Genomic DNA, 25,258 nt, shown 5'->3' on the forward strand with positions numbered 1-25,258 from the left:
GAAGAACTCAGGACCCAATGCATGCCAGGAGGGAAGACAAGCCACTCTGATTGGCAAGCAGCAGGGAAGAGGCTTAAGCCACAAGGTGGGGCGAGGGGGGGGAGGAGGCTACATGAAATACATGATATGCAATTTTAGCATTTCCTTCAGAGATCTGTCTCTGCAGCAGCAGGGCCGGTGCTTCCATTTAGGCGACCTAGGCAGTCGCCTAGGGTGCTAGGATTTGTGGGGGGGGGGCATTTTGCCACTCACAGTGGCAATTTGGCAGCGGGAGGGGTCCTTCCGCGCTGTGGGTCTTCAGCGGCAATTCTGCGGTGGGTCCTTCACTCGCTCCAGGACCCGCCACTGAAGTGTCCCGAAGACTGGGAGCGCGGAAGGACCCCCCCGCAGCAGAATTGCCGCCGACCGGGAGCACGAAAGGACCCCCGCCTAGGGCGCCAAAAACCCTGGCGCCGCTCCTGTGCAGCAGGGAGGGGCTGAAGGAGGCTCTGACTCCTGTGAGCTACAACAAAATTGGCAGGAAGTCAAGGACTGCAGGCGATGGGGAATTCCCCTGCTGCCAGTGACAGATTTGACTCTGAACCCAGGCTGCAATCAGGCGGAGGTACCCCTCCCTTTTAAGGGAGCTGGGAGCCCTAGCAAAATGAAGAAACACCCACATTCCACGTTCTACACTAAGTGTTAGGTCAGTATAACTACGTCGCTCAGGGGTGTGGATTTTCAATACCCCTGTGTGACGTTGTTATACTGATGTAGATCTGTGGTGTAGACATAATCTAAGTTTCCTGGAAAGTTAACGGGACTTAGTCTCCAAAGGATCTAAGGACTTGTCTCCATGGGGACACTCAGGAAAGTTAATCTGCATCAATTTATAAAATAGATTAGTTAAACCACAGTAAACAATGTGGACATTCTTATTCAGAATCAAAGTGGTCTTAATTTCATTTAGCTAAGTTAACAAATCAAATGCAAAAAAAAACCAGGAGTACTTGTGGCACCTTAGAGACTAACAAATTTATTTCACGAAAGCTCATGCTGAAATAAATTTGTTAGTCTCTAAGGTGCCACAAGTACTCCTGTTCTTTTTGCGGATACAGACTAACATGGCTGCTACTCTGAAATCAAATACAGGCAACTTAAAATCTAAATAAGGAAGTCCACTCAGGAGGTTAATGAAATTTAACTAATCCACTTGACATTCAAACTTCAGTTAATTTGAATTAATTTTCCAGAGTTTTTCTGTGTAGACAACATCTCAGTAACTTTTGAAAATGGGAGTCAAGATCCTAAATCATTTTATTACTTTTGAAAATGTTATCCTTGTGGAATAAAATGTATTTTTTTCAATCTGAGTGTGGAAAGAAAAATATCTGTTCTCTATTGTAAACAAATTGCTGCCATAATAACTCTCACAAAGTTTTTGAGGTCCCTTCCAGCCCCACATTTCTTTGATTCTATGTCATTATGGCTGAAGAATGTCCTGTTCTTAGGATGCTAACAAATTCTGTTATAAAATTAAGAATGCTTCAAAAGGGCATATTAAAAAGTAGTTTCAATTACATTCTAACATCACTTTAATTTTTAGAAGATAGATTTAATAATACAGCTCCAAGAATTGGTATATTAAAAGCAAATAAAGGGGAAAGTGATTATTATTGGTAACTCTTCTAACAGCAGACAGTCTGAAATCACTTCTGAAATCAGGAAACTGATCTCACAGTGACATGCATTAGACCATCTAATAGCTACCCAATGGAAGAAGTGGAGATTCCATCATTTGGGAGTTTTAAAACAATAATAGACAAAGCAATAAAATGTGCTGTGGAGAAGGGACAAGCCTGTGCTGGCTCCTGGGGAGACAGAATAAGCGTTTGATAAATCGGCTTTTTCCCAATTCTAGACCTTTCTTACCTTTAACCAAGACTTCAGTGATGATCTCTCTGTGAAATGAGTTGGCTGTGGCAGAACATTCATATTTCCCTGCATCTTCCACCTGAACATTGTTCAGTTTCAGAGAAATATTTCCTTTCCCAAACTCCTTTCCTTTAAAAACTTCTGCTCTTTTTTCATATTTCTTCCTGACCCATTCTCTGCTGTTGACTCCATTTGGAGACAAATAACCCATTGAGCATTTGTCATCCTGTGGATAAGAATTAACCAGGGGGCTGCTTTCATCATAGAGGTAGAGATAGATTGTCTTATCCTTCCTAGGTCCAACTTTCCTCCATTGCAGCTCCATGCTGGGAGGCAGATGTTTCGTAATCAGCCGGCAGGGAAGAATGGCATTCTCTCCAATTACAGTGGTAATGACGTCATGTTCTGCCTCCACATCAAAGAAACCTGAAAAATGTTCAGGGGGTTATAATTGCACAAACAGCACATAATGATTCATATTAATGTGTAAGGAAGAGTGAGTGAAAAAGAGAACAGACCTAATTCTCCTCTTATTTATACTCTTTTTATAATAGTGTAAATTCAATAGCTTAAGGGGATTCACTCCTAATATACACACAGATAAGAAAAAAAGAATCAGAGCTATACTATCTTTTACATCTGTGGTGATCTAAAAAATAGTATTTGAAAAGAAATGCTGAGTGGTACAAGTCTTCACTATGCTGCACCAAAGGCTTGTCTACACAGTGGGGTAATGTGCACTATGGGAGAGTGATTAATAAAATGCACCAATGTGTTGTACATTAATTGGTCTGTGTAGACCTTGACAATGCACACTAAAAGTTCCCTAGTGTGCTTTCCTGCATTACTGTTAACATAAGAACAACCATACTGGGTCAGACCAAAGGTCCATCAAGCCTAATTTCCTGTCCTCTGACAGTAGTCAATGCCAGGTGCCCCAAAGGGAATGAACAGACAGGTTCTCATCAAATGATCCATACCCTGTCACCCAATCTCAGCTTCTGACAAACAGAGGCTAGGGACACCATTATTGCCCATCCTGGCTAATAGCCATTGATGGACCTATCCTCCATGAATTTATCTAGCTCCCGTTATAGTATTTGAACCCCATTACAGTATTTGCCATCACAAAACCCTCTGGCAAGGAGTTCCAGAGGTTGAAAGTGTCTTGCGTGAAAAAATACGTACTTGTGTTTGTTTTAAACGTGCTGCCAATTAATTTCATTTGGTAATCCCTTGTTTTTGTATTATGAGAAGGAGTAAATAACACTTCCTTATTTACTTTCTCTACACCAGTCATAATCTTACAGACCTCTATCATATACCCCCTTAGTTGCCTCTTTTCCAAGCTGAAGAGTCCCAGTCTTATTAATCTCTTCTCATATAGAAGCCATTCTATATGCCTGTTCATTTTTACTGCCTTTTTTGGAACTTTTTCCAATTCCAATATATCTTTTTTTTGAGATGGAGCGACCACATCTTAACGCAGTATTCAAGGTGTGGGGGTAACATGGGTGTATATGGACGCAATAGAATATTTTCTTTCTTATTATGCATCCCTTTCTTGAGGATTTCCAACATTCTGTTCACTTTTTTGACTGCCGCTGCATATTGAGTGGATGATTTCAGAGAACTAGCCACAATGAAAAGGAGAAAGCAGTGGACGTGTTATTCCTTGACTTTAGCAAAGCTTTTGATACGGTCTCCCACAGTATTCTTGCCAGCAAGTTAAAGTATGGGCTGGATGAACAGACTATAAGGTGGATAGAAAGCTGTCTAGATTGTCGGGCTCAACGAGTAGTGATCAATGGTTCCACGTATCAAGTGGAGTGCCCCAAGGATCGGTCCTGGGGCTGGTTTTGTTTAATATCTTCATTAATGATCTAGAAGTTGGTGTGGATTGTACCCTCAGCAAGTCTTCAGACAACACTAAACTGGGAGGAGTGGTAGATACTCTGGAGGGTAGGGATAGGATACAGAGGGACCTAAACAAATTAGAGGATTGAGCCAAAAGAAATCTCATGAGGTTTGACAAGGACAAATGCAGTCCTGCACTTAGGAAGGAAGAATCCCATGCATTGCTTAGATAGGGACCAAATAGCTAGGAAGCAGTTCTGCAGAAAAGGACGTAAGGATTACAGTGGATGAGAAGCTGCATAGGAGTCAACAGTGTGCCCTTGTTGCCAAGAAGGCTAACGGCATTTGGGGCTGTATAATTAGGGAAATTGCCAGCAGATCGAGGGAAGTGATCATTCTCCTCTTTTTGACATTGATGAAGCCTCATCTCGAGTACTGTGTCCAGTTTTGGTCCCTACACTACAAGAAGGATGTGGAAAAATTGGAGAGAGTCCAGCGGAGGGCAACAAAAATGATTAGGGGGCTGGAACACGTGACTTATGAGGCAAAGCTGAGGGAACTGGGATTGTTTAGTCTGTAGCAGAGAAGAATGAGGGGGGATTTGATAGCTGCTTTCAACTACCTGAAAGGGGGTTCCAAAGAGAATGGATCTAGACTGTTCTCAGTGGTACCTGATGACAGAAAAAGGAATAATGGTCTCAAGTTGCAGTGGGGGAGGTTTAGGTTGGATATTAGGAAAAAACTTTTTAACTAGGAGGGTGGTGAAGCACTGGAATGGGTTACCTAGGGAGGTGGTGGAATCTCCTTCCTTAGAGGTTTTTAAGTTCAGGCTTGAAAAAACCCTGGCTGGGATGATTTAGTTGGGAATTGGTCCTGCTTTGAGCAGGGGGTTGGACTAGATGATCTCCTGAGGTCCCTTCCAACCCTGATATTCTATGATTCTATGAATGACTCCAAGATCTCTTTCTTAAGTGGTAACAGCTGATTTAGACCCCATCATTGTATATGTACAGTTAAGATTATGTTTTCCAGTGTGCATTAGTTTGCATTTATCAGCATTAAATTTCATCTGCCATTTTGTTGCCCAGTCACCCAGTTTTGAGAGATGCTTTTGTAACTGTTCGCAGTCTGCCTGGAACTTAACTATCTTGAGTAGTTTTATATCATCTGTAAATTTTTCCACTTCCCCGTTTACTCTTTTTTTCAGATCATTTATGAATATGTTAAATAGGACTGGTCCTAGTACAACCCCCTGGAGGACACCACTATTTACCTCTCTCTATTCTGAAAACTGATCATTTATTCCTACCCTTTCTTTCCTATCTTTTAACCAGTTACCAATCCATGAGAGAACCTTCCCTCTTATCCCATGACTGCTTATTTTGCTTGAGAGCCTTTGGTAAGGGACCTTGTCCAAGGCTTTCTGAACATCTAAATACCCTATATCCACTGGATCGCCTTTGTTTGCTTGTTGATCCCCTCAAAGAATTCCAGTAGATTGGTGAGGCACGATTTCTCTTTATAAAAACCACATTGACTATTTCCCAACAAATTATGTTCATCTATGTGTCTGACAATTTTGTTCTTGATGATTGTTTCAACCAATTTGCCTGGTACTGAAATGAGGCTTACTGGCCTGTGATTGCCAGGGTAACAGCTGAAGCCCTTTTTAAAAATTGGCATTACATTAGCTATCCTCCAGGCATTTGGTACAGAAGCTGATTTAAATGATAGGCTACAGATGACAGTTAGTAGTCCTGCAATTTCACATTGTCCTTCAGTGCTTCTTTAGCATCTCGATTGTCCTTTGGCCCCACTGGCCATTTAGCAGGCTTTCTGCTTGTGATGTATTTAAAAAATGTTTTTGCTATTACATTTGAGACTTTGGCTAGATGTTCTTCAAATTCGTTTTTGGTCTTTCTAATTATATTTTTACATTTCATTTGCCCAAGTTTATGCTCCTTTCTATTTTCCTCCTTAGGATTTATCTTCCACATTTTAAATGATTCCTTTTTGCCTCTGACTGCTTCTTTTACTTTGTTGTTTAGCCGGGGTGGCTCTTTTTTGTTTCTCTTACTATGTTTTTAAATTTGGGGTATACATTTAAGATGAGCTTCTATTATGGTGTCTTTAAAAAGTTTCCATGCAGCTTGCAGGGATTTTACTTTTGGTGCTGTACCTTTTAGTTTCTGTTTCACTAACCTCCTCATTTGAGCATAGTTCCCCTTTCTGAAATTAAATGTCACAGTGTTGGGTCACTGTGGAGTTTCCTCCACCACAAGGATGTTAAATTTAATTATATTATGGTCACTATTACCAAGCGGTCCATCTATATTCACCTCTGGGACCTGATCTTGTGCTCCACTTCAGACTAAATCGAGAATTGCCTCTCCTCTTGTGGGTTCCAGGACTAGCTGCTCCAAGAAGCAGTCATTTAAGGTGCCAATAAACTTTATCTCAGCAGCCCTTTGTGAGATGATATGTACCCAGTCAATATGGGGATAGTTGAAATCCCCCATTATTTTTATTGTTTTTTATGTTAATAGGCTCTCCCTGAGCATTTCACGGTCACTAATATTATCCTGGTCAGGTGATCTGTAATATAGCGCTACTGCAATATTCTTATTTTTCAAACATGGAATTACTATCCATAGATATTCTATAGTACAATTTAGTTCAATTAAGATTTTTACTTCATTTGATTCTACACTTTCTTTCATATATAATGCCTCCCCGCATACCAGCATGACCTGTTCTGTCCTTCAGATATATTTTATACCCTAGTATTACTGTGTCTCATTGATTTTCCTCGTGGCACCAGTTTTCTGTGATGCTTATTATATCAATCTTCTCATTTAATACGAGACACTCTAGTTCACCCATCTTATTATTTAGACCTTTTTAATTGTAAGTGCCAGCAATCTGGTTCCATTTTGGTTTAGATTCTGGTTTGGTTTTGGTTTACCATATTATTGTTTCAAAGAGTAATATGGTAAAGGACACCTGGGAAACTTTAGTGAGCATCAGCAAGGGTCTACATGGACTAATTAATGTGTAATCCTTTAATGCGCTTTAGAAATCACTCTATTGATACTCACTGTATTGATGCTCCGTGTAGGCAAGCCTTAAATGGCATGGTTGGCCAGAAGGCAGATGCGTTTAGCCCTAATTTGTAAGTAAGAACAGGAATATTTGCTTTGACGGTACAACATCTCTTACCAGAAATTGCAATAACTTTTTTGCGGTGCCTCTTCAGCAAGGGGCTTATTATAGTGCATGAGATGGTGTCAGAAGCAGTATCTGCTACCCTGAGCATACTGTGGATTTGATACAGCTCTGTCACATCTTTCTGGATTCTTATTTCAGCCATGGCAGTTATATTTTGGCCTGTGCTGTCAGTCCAGCGTATTTCTGGTTGTGGATACCAACCCTGGGACGAACATCTCAGAGTGATTGAATTATTCTGCTGATGTTCTATAGTTAGGCGAGGTGCAGATCCAAAACCTAGAGTGGAAACCAATTTCAGAAAATGTTAAACAGGATGAAGAACTAGCTAACAAGCTAAACAAAGAGTGCTAAAGATGAATGATCACCACTATCATTACAGTCGCTATGTCCTATTGAATCTACACTCACTCACTCACTCATGCCCATCACCCCAATTGGGGTATGGGCCGCCAACCACAGATCTCCAGAGTCCTCTATCCTGGGCCATTCGCTCTAGCAGAATCTACACTGAACTATAGTCTTGCATTTGCAAGTATCTTAAATTCACAGAGAGATTTCCACCCAAAAGATCACCAAACACTTCAGCTGATCCCAAACTGCATGTAGACATGACTTCATTGTATGTATGTGATAGCTTCACTTTTGGGATGGCAGCAGATTAGTCAGCAAACAGTATTTTCAGAAAAAGGGAGATCCACCTTTGTGCGGTCCATATTTTGGGCACATTCAGTGGCCATACTAGGTCCCAATGTAAGTCAGAGCAGCTTTAGGGCTATTCTAACTTACACTTTGTTTCCCATTATCCCCTATGAGGCCTTGGAAGCAGAGCATAGCCAAAGCGCAGTGTGCCCCAGCCATACCCCTACCAGCCCTTAGCCTGCTCCCTCTCTCCCACAACCCTGACACGCCCCTTACACCATATCTGGAAGCAAGACCACTACAGAGCCCTTACATCAGCTCTAGACTGGCCAAGGAGAACCTTCTCTGTACAAGGGGTAATGTCAGTGTGTACAAACCACAGGTGATCAGTGACCTCAAAGTTCTGCAGGACTCTAATGTACTGCCTGAGTGCATGTGTGTGTGTGTATGATGGGAGGTAATGGCCGAGCTTTCTTCCTGCACTTCAGTCATTTTATTGCTGTTGTACAACAGCAGCGCACACAATGCAGGGGGATGAGGCTTGCACAAGCCACCAGCAAAAAGCCAGAGAAAAAGGTACATGAGGTATCCATGTTGTGTGCATACACTGTGTATAATTTGAATACACTATGTGAAATGGACACCAAACTGCTGAAGCTTCTCTGACTCCCAGTCCTGCACTTCTCCCCGCTTCCTTCCCAGTCCATCACTTCCTCTGCCCACCTCCCATAGCACTGCACACACGTGGGTGTTTCTCCTTCCCCTGCCAGCTGATGAACCCTCCCTGTTGGGAGGAAAGGATTAAATGGAAATACAGCTGCTACACACAGGGCAAGCCAATGGAGAATCAGCGCCACTGTGATCAGTGTGGCATTGTTCCCTGCCAGCAACACTTCTGTATGAACATATCCATGCTTACCTGCAACAATCACCTGGGCGATAGCGTCTTGATAGACACCATCGCTTGTCACTGCACACACATACTGCCCACTATCTTCTACTTGCACTGGAAAGAGCTTCACCTTAACGTCTCCATTCTCATATCGTCCTTTGATCCTGTGCTGGTCCCCAGCCCGGCCCAGCTCAGTCCCTTTTTCTGTGCTATTGTACAAATATAACGTCGTATTTTTATTCCTTTCCAGTTTGTACCAATGCACTTGAATATTAGCGGGGACCTGGCCTGTGGGATGGCAGGACAACATCGCAGCTTGTCCAACCAAGACAACTGGAGGATCAACATGCACATTGACAGTAAAATCACCTGCAAGAAAAGAAATAAATCATGATCACTGATTTTCTTCAAAAGCTTGACATTGGTGTAGACAGAGCAAAAGAAAAACTAGATGTAATTTCTGAGACACAACAACAGTGCTATCTTTCCTGGGAGAAACTCACCCCTTCTAACCTAATTACCCCCCTTCAGAATGGAGAGCGTGTTTGAGCTCCTCACTGATAGCTCAGCTATGCACAGATTTGAGCACGAGGTGTGCAGACTGAACTTCTCAGGAGTTGGTGCAGAATGCATAGTTCTTCCTGAAGTTCCAGGCAGAGCAGGGGCCTGTACCATCATTAAAGTTGTAACAGTGCGTTCTCCTCTCAGTGGCTGCCAGCAGGGACAGGTGGACAGCAAAGCTAAGGCTAGACTTGGTCAAATTCAATCTTTAAAAAATAATAATTTTGATGGATAATATCAATGTTTATTTTTAATCTTTTTTTTTATTTTTAATCTACTGAAATTTTCAAGAGTTTTGTAGACTTACAGGTTTTATGAAAATTTTTATTTGTATCAATTTAAATTTTCACAGTTGCAGGAAATTATGGAGGGGCATATAATGGGGGCGTGTCATAACATTTTTCCCAGATCTGGACCTTAGCGTCCAAAATATGGGTGTTAGCATGAAAACCTCCAAGCTTAGTTACCAGCTTGGACCTGGTAAAGCTGCCACCAGCCAGGAATCTATACAGTGCCTGGCGCACTGTGGTCTCCCCAAAACCTTCCCTGGGGGACCCCCAGACTCAGATTCCTTGAGTCTCACAACAAAGGGGAATAACCCATTTCCCTTCCCCCCTCTGAGTGTTCCCTCCCTGGGTTCCTGGAGAGATATACAGAAGCAAGCTCCGTGAATCTAAACAGAGGGACTCCACCCTCCCTGTTTTCAGTCCTGGAAACACAAGTACTTCCCCCCTCACCCAGAGGGTATGCAAAGTCAGGTTAGTAAATCTAACACAAAGAGATTTTCCCCCCTGACTTCTTCCTCCCACCAATTCCCTGGTGAGCTGCAGACTCAATTCCCTAGAGTCCCCACTAAAGAAAAAACTCCAACAAGTCTTAAAAAGAAGGCTTTATATAAAAAAAGAAGAAAAGGACATAAAATGGTCTCTCTGTATTAAGGTGACAAATACAGGGTCAATTGCTTAAAAGAAAAATGAATAAACAGCCTTATTCAAAAAGAATACAATTCAAAACATTCCAGCAACTACACACATGTAAATACAAAAGAAAACAATATAAACCTTATTGTCTTACTATTTTTGTACTTGCAACTCGGAAACAGAAGATTAGAAAGCCAGGAGATAGAAAAATCACTCTCATAGCCGAGAGGGCCAGATACAAGACAAAGAACAAAGAACTCACACACAAACTTCCCTCCACCCAGATTTGAAAAAGTCTTGTTTCCTGATTGGTCCTCTGGTCAGGTGTTTCAGGTTACTGGTGTTACCCCTTTACAGGTAGAAGAACATTAACCCTTACCTATCTGTTTATGACAGGGCGGGTCAGACAATTAAACTTTATAAGCATTAAAATACAAACTGTTAACAGCATATATAAATTTTTTAGCATTGTCAAACTAATTTCTTACTTTACATCTCTGAATATTTTAATTAGCAGCGACGGAAATATTTTTTAATCAGTTTGTGTGCGTACAGTGAAATTGACATTTTATCGACATTTACTGATAAATATCTAAGCCTAGTTATGATCCTGCTTTCTGCCCAACCCTTTTGGGTGGCTTGTGCCTCTGTAAGAAGTAGGAGGGGGAAGTCCCTGAGCATAGGAAAAGCATTTGTAGTCTTCAAGATGATGCCCAGCCTGTAGAGTTTTGTTGGGGAAAGAGAAGGTTACTCACCTCGTTCAGTAACTGAGGTTCTTCTAGATGTATGTCCTTGTGGGTGCTCCACTTTAGGTGTTTGTGTGCCCCTGTGCTTATTGTCGGAGACTTTTGGTAGCAGTGCCCAGCTGGGTTGCACATGCGTGGTCTCTACCTCACAGTGCTGCAGGCAGTTAACCGAGGCTGTGCGACCAACCCCTACTCAGTTCCTTCTCTATTGCGGAGACTAATAAGGAAACTCTGAAGTAGAGGAGAGGAAGGAGTGTAGTGAAGCACCCACAGGAACACACATCTCGAAGAACCTCAGTTACTACACAAGGTGAGTAACCTTCTCTTCTTCTTCAAGTGCTGTCCCTGTGGGTGCTCCACTTTAGGTGACTTCAGAGCAGTGTCCTCTGATGGAAGGAGGGGCTTTGGAATTGAAGTTGTGACCTCTGATAGCACAGAGCATCCAAAGGAGGTATCAGATGTTGTCTGTTGCTCAAAGGCATAGTGCTGTCTAAATGTATGGGCTGAGGCTCAGATAGCAACTCTACAAATGTCCGTGATAGGTACATTGTGCAGGGAAGCTGTGGAGGCTGATAAGGCTCTAGTGGAATGTGAGCGAATCCCCATGAGGGGCTGGCAGTTGCACTGATGATAGCAGAGTTTTGTGTGATTATGGATCTATGTGGAAAGTCTTTGTTTAGAGACAGTGCTCCTTTTGGAGCATTCAGTGATGGATAGAAACAGTCTGGGGGATTTATGGAACGGTTTAGTCCTGTCTATGTAAGAAGCCAATGCCCTCCGAACATCAAGATTATGAAGTGTGTAATGTGTTCTATCTGTGTGGGGTTTAGGGGCGTGGTCTGAGGGAGGCTTTATCCTCAAAGAAGACCATGCATGGGGATTCTGCCATGAAAGCCCACAATGCTCCCACATGTCTGACAGATGTCGTTGCCACAAGAAATTCTATTTTCGTAGAATGGTGTGGCAGTGATTATGTCATCATGGGTTCAAATGGGGAAGAGGTGATGATCCGAAGGACCAGGTTCAGGTCCCATGGTGTAGAAAGCTCATGTAGTTCAGGGTAGGCATTATTGAGTCCTCTGAGGAAACATTGGGTCAGTAGATTGATAAAGACAGGATGGCAATCCACTTTGGGGTGAAATGTTGTGATGGTAGGTAGATGGACTTTTACTGAGCTCACGGATAGATCTGACCATTTGAGTTATAATAGGTAATGCAATATAGAGGGTAATGTCCCTGGGATGGAAGTAATCCATTTTAGTTGGCACCAGGCCTTAACCTGTCTCCCCTTCAGGGTGTATGGGCAACAGTTCATTTCTGTTAACTGTGTTATAGTATATTTTGTTCCTACTCTGAACAGGCCAGCTCAGGTTCCATGAGCCATGGAGGAGCCATGCTCTGAGATGCAGTTTCGGTGGATGCAGGACATGGCCTGAGTCCTGGGACAGTGGGTGAGACAGAAGTGGGAGTGTGATTCATGGATGCACGGTCACGCTGAGGCAGTAAGGATACAATGGTTTGGCAAGACCATGCTAGTAGAATTACTGTGGCCTGATCTTGTGGATCACTTGCTTCAAGAGAGGAATAGGAGGGAAGGCATAGAGAAGGGGAACGTTCCACTCAAGGAGAAATGTACTGCCTAACGACTGCTCACCGAGACCTGCACCAGAACAAAAATGAGGGTGTTTGGTATTTTGTGAAGTTGTAAAAAGGTCTACTGGGGAACCCCTAGTGCTGAAATACATACAGGAGTACTGTGCTGTCGAGCTCCCTTCATGATCCTGAGAAATATGTCTGATGAGGGTATCTGTTGTGGTGGTGTGGCTATTGTATCTGATGCACTATCCTCAGGTTTTTAAGGCTTGTACACAGAGGTACTGTGAGTGCACTTCCCCTTGTCTGTATATATAATACATACAAGCTAAGGCTTCAAATAGCCTTATCTTTGATGAGTGGCAGGAATTGGAAGCAAGCGTTGCGGACACCTTGAAGTTACAATTGGTTTATATGTCAAAGGGATTCCACAGGGGACCAGCAGCCCTATATAGAATGTGAGTGCAGGTGTGCTCCGCATTCCAGGAGTGAGGCATTTGTGGTCTGAATGAAGGGTGCCTCCATGCATATATTGGTTGGTTTTGCCCACCAGAGAAGGGGGTCCTTTATTTTGCCCGATATTGTGGGGTGCTTGTTTATGCTGTGCCTGTGTGGAACAAAGCTGATATGTAGCCTCCTTGTAGGCAACGGATGTTTAATCTGGCGTGTCTGATAGCAAATATTGTGGCTGCCAGTGGTCAAGGAGTTGGGGGCAAGTCCTGGCAGATACCTGTGGGATATTTCACGCAGTGGGTATGAGGCTGGTGAGAGTGAGAGAATGTTGTCTCGGTAGTGAGGCTATAGTCTTGATAGAGTTGAAGTGGGCTTCAATGAAGTCTAGCTCTTGCATTGTTGTTAGAGTGGGCTGGTCAGTATTTATTAGAAAGCCCAGATTCATGAAGAGGGTTACCACCTGTTTGGCGGCTTCCAATGCTGTCTGCTGGGTTGACACTTTTAGCTGGCAGTCGCTTATAGCGTATAGTGTTACCATCTTGAATCGTGTTTCTGACAAACTTATTGAATTATTGGAGGTCAAGTACTGGTGTCCATCTGCCAGAGTTCTTGTATAGGGAGGTTGATGGTTGGGATGCAGCAACTTGAGAAGTAGGTAGTTGTCCCCTCAGGGCCTGTGTCTGCAACCCTGTGAGTCAAATCACCGCTATTGTTGTTGTGAATACATTGGCCGGTGGTATCGTTGGGATGTAAAGTAATTCCTCTGTTTCCTCTTGGGTTTGGGGTTATAGGTCCCCAAGGATGAGAGAGTCACTCATGAGTCCGTGAGTGAGTGGAGTGAGTCGTCTGTCTAGTTGGTGAATAATTTCGGTTGGCAAGTCTTCCACCGTGGATTGCACCTCTTCGGGGAAGCCAGAAAGATAGAACCATGAGGCCCTTCTCATTACAACCACCGTTGACACAGATGTTGCAGCCCTGTCCTCAGAACCAAGCACTGTGAATTGTTCTCCCTGGTCCTTGGTAATACAATTAATCAATTCAGATACTTTTGTGTCATTTGTATAATTGTATTTTGTTAGTAATGTTGCATAGTTGGCTATGCGGAGGTGAGGTGTTGCCAAAGAGTAAGTCTTACTGCCAAAACTGATCAAATCTTTTCCAGTCCTTATCATGGGTTGTGTTTCTGGGTTGTTGTTGCATGCCACATTGTTTGACTGCGTCTATAACTAAGAAATTAGGTGCTAGATGTGGTCTATGCCCTTTGTTGGTACACACCTCCTGTCGGACCTCCCGCCAGCTGGAGGGGCAGCGGCAGGGGTCCACAGAATGACCCTTACAGGGTCCATCAGTGCCTCATTCATGTGAAGGGCAATTTTTTTTTAAATGCAAAAAAAAGTCCACTAGCCCATGCTGTATTATGAGGACCTTCTCACGGGAGATGTCCAGAGAGGGCCATTCTCTCAAATAAGCCATGGAACAGTTTGAAATCATCCCCTATATGAGGGGGAGGAGGCATAAAGGTGTCCTCTGTGGACAATGATGGCAAGTGGGTAGGTGATGTCCCCTGCAGGAGCTGGGGTTCTTCTTCCTCTTCCCCTGATACTATTGAGGGTGCTGGTACAGAAACTGTGGGGAATTACTGTGTGCTCGGTCTAGCCATGGCGGAATATGACCCATGGATATGACCCATGGATTCCAGTATGCCCATTGGGATTGAAGTGGCATAGGGGTCCCCCATACCACTGTAAGTACCTGGGGACAGCATAATATGCCCCAGGAGAGGCTCCTGGGTTGATTGACACCTGATGGATAGGAGGTAGTGGGAGAATATTTCCTGTTCTTCCTCATCTTCCTCCTTCAAATAAGTAGCAAGACAGTGAGTGATGTTGGGGACGCAGGGCTACTCAGTGCCCATGATATCATTCTCATATCGGTACTGCGGATAGGGGGATTGGGGAAGAGATGAATACCAGAACAGTTTGTCTGAGGAACTGCTGCTGTGCTGGTTTGATTGGCTACTGGGGCTGCCTCCTTGTCAGTGTCAGGGCTGCGGAGGAGAATACAGCTCTGCTGGCTGCACCTCTGTGCGTGTTGGATGTGCCTTTGAAGAAGGCATCTTTTATAATGGTACCACATCACCGTTTGCAGGTCGCAGTGCAGAGGCACAGGGTTTTAGTTTCCCCTTAGTGCCTGTGTCAGTGCCAGCTCTTGTAGAGTCTCTGGCTTTAGCGGTGCTGGGGTTTTCCAGCACCTTGGCTCCCGACGCTGACAGCCCAGGTGGTGCAGGCACTGGATGCCTGTCCACGGAGCAGCTGTAGATTGTGGTGTGGAGGCACAGGGCTCCAACTTCCCATCAGTGCCTGCATCGGGGCCGTCCCCTGCAGTCTCTGTTTGCAGCAGTGTCGGAGCTCTCAGCCACCCGAGCTCCCGGTGCTGACAGCAGAGCTGGTGCTATTATTATCTACAGGATGGCTGATTGTTTTTAATTATTATTATTTTTTCCTGTGGTGAGGACCCAGGTGCTTCTTCGAGTGATAACAAGCGGGGCACTCCGATGTGGGGTTGGAGAAAGGACCCCTGTCTGAAGCCGCGCTTGGTGAAGTGAGGGGGGGGATCCCAAGCCTCATGCTCCGACGCAGGCCTGAGAGACGTCTTCACTTCATGCCATTCTGGCCCTGAGCCTGAGGCAATGCAACACTTTGTGGCATGTCTGTTTTGCCCAGGCAGCAAACATACCAACCGTGGCTGCCAGAGATAGGCACTGCAAGCCTGGAGGCAAGGCGTTGAAAGAGGAGGGGCTTTCACCCTCATAATGGCTGTTTTTCTGGCCATGAAGGGGTTTTTTTTGTTTTTGTTTTTTAAAACCAAGGAGAAAAGAAAAGGGAAACAAGCTAAGTAGCTACTAACAAGGAACCTAAGTAACTGACTGTAAATAATTAACAACAAAGTAGTGAGGCACTGCTGATTGCTCCAACTTGTGGCCAAGGGTGGTAGAGAAGGAATTGAGTGAGGGTTGGTCACACGGTTAACTGCCTGCAGCAGCGTGAGGTGGGGTGACCCAACAGGACACTGCTACCAAAAGTCTCCGACTACGAGCGCAGGTGCACACAAACACCTAAAGTGGAGCACCCACAGGGACAACACCCAAAGAAGATCTCCCCCACCCAGCCCGGCTGAGTTGGTCTTTCAGGTCCCTAGGGAAACTCCACCCTTTTCTAATGCTCTAAGTCAACCTAAGTTACGGCAGTTAAGTTTCATAGTTTATGTAATTTATGTAATTTACATCCAAGAAACTTACATCAACTTAACACGGTGCTCTCCCATTGATATAATTTCTGCCTTTTTTTCAGGTGGATTTATTAAGTCTACCGGAGAGTGCTCGCCTATCGACTTATCATGTCTTCACCAGACCCATTAAATCAATGCCACTGCATAGATAGCAGGGGTGCTGATTCAGCCCCTAGTGTAGACAAGGCCTCAGTCACCACAGGGCACCACTGCTCTGGGTGCTGGTTCAGGGCTGCCTCCTGCTGTGAGTGTGTCTGAGCCCTAGGGTGGGAGACTACAGTTAGGATTTAGTAGAGTTGTTATAACCTGCACCTTGAGCCTTCCCCACCCTCCTTTGTGGTAAGGGGAAAGCCTTGGATCAGAAGCAGTGTCATTGCTGCCAGCAGCAATCATCAGCCCCTCTGCAGTGACTGAGGAGGCCAGATCCATCTCTGAACCTGAGGATCATTCCCGGAGTGCACCATCTTTAGTTAGATAGTCAGGGAGATTGTTTGCAAGACCCCCCTAATGCCTGAACTGTGTCCTCAAACCAAGGGGTAAGGGCGTAGAGATTTCCCTACCTATTGCCCATTAAACCTGTGGAGGGACTTACTGCCTTATCGTTTGGGCAGCACTGAGCCCAGTTAGCCAAGCTGCTAACTGCTGCTGCACAGAAGGTATTATGGTGACAGGTCAAGGGCTCCTACAAAGTACACATACTAACAAGACACTAAATTTTATGTTTGCTCTATTGGGTGTTCTGATTGGGGAAATTCATTGGTATTATCTGTATATGCACCTAAAATTGGAGACTCCCAAGAAATATCACAAATTACATAACAGGGTAAAACCCTACTCTTAATTTGTGTTATTTCTTAGGAGTCTCCAATTATCTGCCATGCAGGTGAGGGTTATCCTGGGTTAGAATGTCCATTTGGCAAATATTTCCAAATGATTAATATATTTGAGAATTTTACTTTGTACTTGGGGAAATGTGTGGGTAGATAATGAGAGGGCAATCATCAAATATAGTGAAATATTCACTCAGCCCTAGTTATCACTAATAACCTAAGAAAGAAATTCCAATTCATAAAAGTAATGCAACATTAGCATATGTAATGCGGTATAATAATAGTTGGAAAAAAAATTCCCTTCCATGGAGAGTTTTCATTTTTTTTGTTATTAAACCAAAACCCAATTTTTTAACAGAAGTCAGCAGGATTTTTTTTTCTTCTTTCTGAAAAAAGGAGGTTTGGGGGTTTCTAATGAAACATCAGAAAAAAAATGATGGAGGCAGACACTTTCTACACAAAAAATAATTCAGTCAAAACCCCAATTTTATACTAAAATAGTTTTGATGGAGAATATTTTGACCAGCCCTCGTACAGTATGAGTGATTTGGAGCTTTTGGCCAAAAAATTCCAAATAGGGACCTAAAGAGAGACTTTTAAGTAGAAGTCAGATAGTCTTATTTAGGTATGTAAATATGGCTGAAATTCATCCAAAAAGTTATAACAATTGGAGTCTGTGATGAGCTCCTCAGGTTTTGAGGGTGGTGTGTGTATGTGTATGTGTGACTGTGAGAGAGAGAGTGAGAGTGAGGTGGGGGGAGAGCGAGAGAAAAATACATTGGTGGTGGCAACAGCGGTTGTAGCCATTCTCTGATCTAAGGGTACGTCTACATTACCCACTGGATTGGTGGGTAGCGATCGATCTATCGGGGATTGACTTATCGCATGTAGTGTACATGCGATAAATCAATGCTTGATCGTTCTCCTGTCGACTGCTGAACTCCAGCTTGGCGAGAGGAGGAAGCAAAGTCTACGGGGGAGCTAAGGCAATCTAAGATACGTCGATTTCAGCTACGCTATTCTCATAAGTGAAGTTGTGTATCTTAGATTGATCCCCCGTCCCCCAGTGTAGACCAGGCCTCTTGTACACATGTATATACCATACCAGTAGCCAGGAGTGAAAGTAACTTACAGGCCTTACAGGTACTGCCGGAGTCCTGAGGGGGCGTGGCCTCAACCGGAAGAGGCAGCACCTCTCAAGATTTAAAGGCCCTGGGGCACTGGCTGGGAGCCCCAGGGAGTCCCAGGTTGGGAGCCCCAGCGCTCAGGGACAAATTGAAGGGCAAGGGCTTTGGCAGCCAGGCTCGACCATGGATTTAAAGGGCCCAGAGCTCCTACGGCTGCGGGGAGCCCCAAGCCTTGCCAGGCTGGGGCCGGGATTTAAAGGGCCCGGAGCTCCCACCACTGCAGGGAGCCCTGAGCCCTTTAAATTCCAGCCCCAGCCTGGCCGCCAGAGCTGCGGAGAGGATTTAAAGGACTCTGGGCTCCCTGCAGCGGCTGGGAGCTCCAAGCCCTTCAAATCCCAGTCCCAACCTGGCTGCTGGAGCTGCAGGGGGGAATTTAAAGGGCTCTGGGCTCCCTGCAGCCATGGGAGCTCTGAGCCCTTTAAATCCCTGCTGCGGAAGCCGGTGCAGTCTGGCACAGCGTACTAGCTCTTGCCAGTACGCCGTACTGGACCGTACCAGCTTACTTTCACCCTCTGCCAGTAGTTCCTTTCCCAGATCACTGACAACACCATTGGCAGGTAGCTACCCCTTCTTCATGTGCAGGTGATACAAAAGTCTTGCTAAGCAATCTTTCATCCTGAGTGACCCCCATCAATGATCTGGATGATGGGTTGGATTGTACCCCCAGCAAATTCACAGATGACACTAAGCTGGGGGGAGAAATAGACACACTGGAGGGTAGGGATAGGGTCCAGAGTGACCTAGACAAATTAGACGATTGGGCCAAAAGAAATCTGATGAGGTTCAACAAGGACAAGTGCAGAGTCCTGCACTTAGGATAGAAGAATCTCATGCACTGCTAGAGGCTGAGGACCGAGTGGCTAAGCAGCGGTTCTGCCAAAAAAAGACCTAAGTATTACAGTGGACAAGAAGTTGGATATGAGTCAACAGTGTGCCCTTGTTACCAAGAAGGCCAATGGCATATTGGGCTGCATTAGTAGGAGCATTGCCAGCAGATCAAGGGGAGTGATTATTCCCCTCTATTTGGCACTGGTGAGGTCACATCTGGAGTACTGTGTCCAGTTTTGGGCCTCCCACTACAGAAAGGATGTGGAGAAACTGGAGAGAGTCCAGCAGAGGGCAACAAAAATCATTAGGGGACTGGGGCAGATGATTTATGAGGAGAGGCTGAGGGAACTGGGCTTGTTTAGTCTGCAGAAGAGAAGGGTGAGGGGGATTTGCTAGCAGCCTTCAACTACCTGAAGCGGGGGATGTTTTAGTGAATGCGATTTAAGATAAAAGCCAGTGGAAACAATGGGAAATAATCTTCCTCTTTCTAGAAGTAGATGTGCTTCACTCTGTGTGAACAACGATGAAGGTTCAAGTGTTGCTCTCATTTACACCTGTACAACCTCAGTGAAGCTAATAAGGGGCTAATGGGGTTAGCAGAGGGCAGAATTTGCCCTGAATATTTTCACTGTACTGAATGTGCTCCACAAAGAGAGACTGAGCTCCAGACAAATCCCCAATCACTGCATTTTTACAGAGTGTTCCTCAGCATGAACAACCCCATCACTCTTCACAAACTTTAAAAGAAAAAAAATCAACCAAAAAAATGAACAAATATGACTGCTCTTTGTCATTAATAGACGGTGTTAGAATATAGATGTCCAGGCCTGTCTGCAAAGGCCTATACTTAAAGAATTTTGGTGTAATCTTATCACTTAGCTAGTTAGAGAGGTATAAAAGAAGGAATCAAAACCAGTGTCTGCCAGTGCAAGGACCTTCTCTTACTGTGACAGTCTGAGGCCTGGTTCTTCAGCTAAGCAACAGAGACCAGCCATAAACTGGGAAGTGTATGGTCACATCCTCACATTCCAAACTAGTCACATTGAAATAAGGTGCTATTGGACTATTAGGAATACAGTCCTGCCCTGATATTTCTGTCACCTCCAGAGAAAGGGAAGAGCCTAGAAGATGTAAAAGGAAACTTAGTCTGATAGAATCCTGTCTGGCAAGAACTCACTTATCAATAGCTGGGATGTGAAATCCTTATTTCTGTATTGTTCTATCACTGTAGTATACACTTCTCTATTGTTTGTCTGTATAATCTCTTTCTGGTTCTGTGACTGTTTCTGTCTGCTATATAACTAATTTTGTTGGGTGTAAACCAATTAAGGTGGTGGGATGTACTTGGCTAATTATAGGGGTAATGATAGCTCACTGGTTTGAGCACTGACCTGCTAAACCCAAGGTTATGAGTTCAATCCTTGAGAGGGCAGCTAGGGCACAATCAGTATTTGGTCCTGCTAGTGAAGGCAGAGGGCTGGACTTGATGACCTTTCAAGGTCCCTTCTGGAGCTAGGTATATTTCCTATTATTAAATAATCATGTTACAAGGTGTTGGGAATGGTTAGTTAAATTTCAGTAAAATGATTGGTTAAGGTATAGCTAAGAAGAACTTAAGTTCGACTATATAGTCTGCAGTCTATCAGGAAGTAAGGTGGGGAATGGGAACAGGGACTGGGAGTTAATAAGATGGCAAGAAAAGAAAGAAAATATATGGAATTGCCACAGGACTCTATTTGCAGGAAAATGACGGTAACATGTCAATATATTGCACTAGGGTTACAGGGTTCTCTGCCTGTTCCAGTCCTCTCCTGACACCATATCCTTCCTGGGCCCAAAAGAGCCAATGTATCTCTTTATTATGAATTTTAAGTTCACACATGAAGAAAACTGCAATTCCATCAGAACTCATTTGCTGCTCTCAGCCTTTGGTTTTCTGTATTTGCTTTTGTATCTCTTAAATAATAACCAGAAGACAGCGCTGGTTCCAGCGTCTCAACGGGTGGGGGAGATGAGGGGGTCAAGGACATAAAACGACACTAACTGGCAACAAGTACTAATTATAACAGCACATTTAAAGATGGAACAAGCTGAGAGCATGGTCCCATCATCGAGCCTGCACAGTAAGAAGGAGCTGAAGGATGCGTGGAGTGGCTGCAACCTTTGTCCCCCTGGCTCAGAGCATGAGAGACACCAGGGCACAGGTGAGGTCCCCTCTACTGGTAACATTAGGAAAAACTCTCTGGAACTGGCACATGAGAAACACACCTAATGTAATGGGCATAGGCAATTACTTAAAGCAGAACAAAGATGGCTTATCACAATGGAATCAAGTCTGACAGTCCAAAGAGATGAGAGAAAGAGCAAGCAAAAATACCTCTTTTTCAGCTGATGTTTTTTGCTTATTTCTGTTTCGTCCAGAAAATTTTGATACTTAAATTTACAACAAAAAATGAAATTTTTTGTGGAAACAATTGACTCCATTAGTGAACGAGTTACGATAACCAGGTTTAACTCTGTTTAGCTCAGTAGCTCCGAAAGTTCACAGGGCACTGTGGAGGGGGGCCTCTGCCAACAATTAAAACTCCCCTTTAGACTGGGATGTGGGAAAGCATAGGTGCCTAACCTCCACATTATTATGAAACTCTCCTGTGCCGTATTCCCTGTTTATAGCAAAATCACCCTTCTGCTTTTGCCCTGACACCTGTTCCAAGCCAGAGCAGAAAAGTCTCCCCACAGACGGCAGCCCCAGAATATTTCATGGTGACAACTGAAACCTCAGCAGCTAAGGAGCAAACAATTCTCACTGAGAAGGATTGTGCATGGTGGGACAGCAGAGCTAGAATTAGACACATACACAGATACATACATATATAATGTTTATTTTTAAGCATTTTTTATGTTTATCAAAATTTTCAGAGTTTTGCAGAATTATTGGGATTAGACTTTTTAATTTATCAATTTAAAATTTCAGAGTTTCAGGGAATTTGGTGGGAGAAACACATAATTATTTAATGACTATAGATTCTGGGATTCAAAAAGTGAAAGCATCTAAACATTAAAACAGAAATTGTCAACAGCATATGCTGAAATGTTAGCCTTAAATTAAACTCTAAGAAATTCTCAAGCCCCATTTTTGTTACTTTACCTCTCTTAGTATTTTGATTAGCAGCAATGGAAATATTTTCTCCTCAGTTTGTGTGCATACATTGAAACCAACATTTACCTATACCAATAAAAATCAAATCCTTCCAAGCTTAGTTATGGTCCTGCTTTCTGCCTCACCCCTTTGGGTGGTGGGTGCATCTGGAAGTAGGAGAGAGTAATCCCTGAATGCAGGAAATGCAATTGTGCCTGACCATTGCCAATCTCTCTGTTACTCTGGAATAGTAACAATCATTCTGTTATTTTAGGCTTTGCCTAACAATATCCACTGGTAAACTAAACATCCCTTCTAAGCATGGGCGACTCTAGCCACCAGCAAGGCAAGCACCTGCTTGGGGCAGCCCATTTACAGGGGCGGCATGGCAGCTGGGAACCCACAGGGGGCTCTGGGAGCTGTAGTTCCTTGGTTAGCTCCCTGCCTATAGAGCCAGCCCTGGAGCAGGGAAAGAACTACATTTCCCAGCATTCCCTTGGCCATGACCAACTGGAAAGGAAGGAGGGGGATCTCATGCGGCAGCGTGCTGTGAGTGCAGTGAATGGCAGGGAGACCACATTTTAACATTCAAAAAACGGGACACTCCACGGGGAGGGAAGCCCCATCCTGCCACCATACACTCCCTCCGACTGCCTCTCACAGAAACCCCAACCCATCCAAACCCCCTGCTCCCTGTCCCCTGATCACCCCCTCCTGGGAGCCCTGCCCCTAACTGCCCCCCAGGATCCCACCCCCTATCTAAGTGCTGCTGGTCCTTGTCCCCTGATCACCCCCTCCTGGGATCCCTGTCCCTAAGTGCCCCTTGGGACCCCACCCCCTATCTAAGCACTGCTGGTCTTTGTCCCCTGATTGTGGGACCCCAGCCCATAACTGCCTCTTGGGACCCCACCCCCTATCTAAGCCTCCCTTCTCCTTGTCCCCAACTGCCCCCTCCTGAGACCCACCCCCAACTTCCCCCCTAAAACCCTACCCCCTACCTATCCCCTGACAAACCCCTGGGACTCCCATGCCTATCCAGCCGCTGCCTGTCCCCTGACTGACTCCCTGACCCATCTAACCCCCCCTTCTCCCTGCCCCTGACTGCCCCCCCGGAACCTCCTACCCCTTCTCCAACCCCCCAGGCCCCTTACCGTGCCACTGAGAGCAACGTCTCTGGCTCTGCGCAGCGCCAGACATGCTGCTGCATACATGCTGCCGTGCTCCCCCACAGAGCCCACAGCTCCCACTACACACACACCCAGCACCTGCCTTCCAGATTTGAACACCTCAAAATTTAGGAGTGCTCAAGCTCAGTTTGGGCAGCTGTTACTTCATTTCTCCCAAATCAAATATACTGATCCACTCTAACTTGCTGTACAAAAAGTAGGATAAAATTGAGCAAGAAATGCTTCCCAGTGGTTATTAGGACTGGAATTGCTATTTTCAACAGCCATTGCCTTTTTTGTTTGTTTGTTTGTTTGTTTAAAAGGAAGACAGTGATATTGCATTGGCAAATTCCCGATAGAAAGAAAGAGTGGAACAAAAGATTAATAAAGGCACCTCAACTTTTCCTCATTTATGGAGGACAGTCTTATAATATGCATCCAGATATCCTCCAATCACACAAGCTGAAAATTGTTCCACTTTACTGCGGCTCTGTAACCATATGGGAACCAATCCTGTCTGTGTTTTGTGCACATCCAAAATTCCTGCTGAATGACCTGCCCTGGGAGCGAGTTACCAGTGACCCAGGGCTGCGGCTGAAGGAGGGTGCACGTGTGGGAGGGGGAGAGCCCAAGGCTGGGGCAGCAGGAGGTATGTGTGGGGGGCACTGGTGGGGGGAAAGGGGGAACCCAGGGCTTGGGTGGCAGGGGAGTGGGGGGAGGGCACTGGTGGGAGGGAAAGGGGGAAGCCCAGCACTGGGGCGGCAGGGGGTTGTGTGGAGGGAGAACCCAGGGCTGGGCAGCAGGGTGGTGCGGTGGGGAGCCCAGGGCTGGGACGAGGGGAATCCAAAATTTTTTTTGCTTGGGGCTTCAAAAAACCTAGAGCAGGCCCTGCTTCTAAGCAGGAGTGTCACTGTACTTTCATCCTGAAACACGGCTCTCTGCACTTTTCAGCAGCTTGAGGATGGTGACTAATGACTTGTGTTCGGACAGGGAGCTTGCATGGTCACCCTCTCGCCCGGTTAATGAAGCAGGGTCACTGAGATTTTACACACGTCTGAGATCATGGAAAAACAGCTGAAGAGATAGACGGGCTCCAGAACACAGTGATGTTACTCCCACCACAATGCCATTAGATCTATCAAATTTTGTTTGGATTTCCCTCTTTATCTTTCATCATGGTTTCCTTACACAGTATTTAGATAGGCAGCAACGGATATGTGTATATTTAGTATCTAATCAGTAGTTAATAAAAATGGTGTTCTTACCCCAAAGCCATTTCATGACATAAATCAATGGAAAGCTGATGGTGGCGAATACTTTGTATCCTATGTGCATTGTGAAGTGATTGCAATATAATTCATCCAGCTCTCTGCCAATGGAAATAGAAAATGTCACAAACTGTAGCATGAGGTGTACACACAACTAGAGCTGCTCAGGAATTCTTCTACAATGTGACTGCATCTGAAAATGCTTATTCATCAAAACCAAACAACAGGCCTGGCCAGGGGAGTCTGGACTTCTGTATCAGAGGACTCCCTATACAGCCAAGAGAGTCTCTAGGACTTGGGGCAGCCAGCTGCTCAATTTTATTTTGGGAAAGCTGAATCAAAACCATTTGATTGTAAATAAATATTTTATTTAGAATTTCATTTATGTGAGAAATTTCAAACTTTCCACTTTTTGTTCTGAATCAAAAATAAAACTTTCAAAGTTTCAGAATTTACAACAGAATGGACATTTTGAATTTTGACCAGCTCTTTACAAAACTACATTCATTTTACATGGCAACTTTTACTTTCCTGAAAAACAAAACACTAAGAAAAAAATATCCTTTGTGGAAGTAGATGGAGGGAAGAAAAGGTAATTCCTGTGATGTTTAGTTAACCCGGGACACTTTCCCCTATCAGTGGCTGCATGGATAAAATGCAGACCAAGCTGTGGGAGATGTAAACTCAGCACATTCAGTGATTCTATTCTGGGCTATGTGAACTGTGCTGATTTTTCCAGCCAAGGTGCT

The 25,258-nt window shown here is 44.5% G+C and overlaps 1 protein-coding gene across 1 annotated transcript in view; it reads right to left on the reverse strand.

The window, feature by feature from the left end:
- Nucleotides 1–25,258, reverse strand: part of LOC127036941 (butyrophilin subfamily 1 member A1-like) — a 225,033-nt gene that overhangs the window by 59,821 nt on the left and 139,954 nt on the right. Inside the window, exons 2-5 of the mRNA XM_050928227.1 lie at nucleotides 24,507–24,610; nucleotides 8,558–8,899; nucleotides 6,991–7,275; nucleotides 1,912–2,340 (exon numbers count right to left, since the gene is read on the reverse strand). Coding sequence (XP_050784184.1) covers nucleotides 1,912–2,340; nucleotides 6,991–7,275; nucleotides 8,558–8,899; nucleotides 24,507–24,576 — 1,126 coding nt within the window. The 5' untranslated portion in view covers nucleotides 24,577–24,610. The remainder of the gene's footprint in view (nucleotides 1–1,911; nucleotides 2,341–6,990; nucleotides 7,276–8,557; nucleotides 8,900–24,506; nucleotides 24,611–25,258) is intronic.

This window comes from Gopherus flavomarginatus, chromosome 18 (genome assembly GCF_025201925.1).
Source record: "Gopherus flavomarginatus isolate rGopFla2 chromosome 18, rGopFla2.mat.asm, whole genome shotgun sequence".
In the NCBI taxonomy this organism is placed as follows: Eukaryota; Metazoa; Chordata; order Testudines; family Testudinidae; genus Gopherus; species Gopherus flavomarginatus.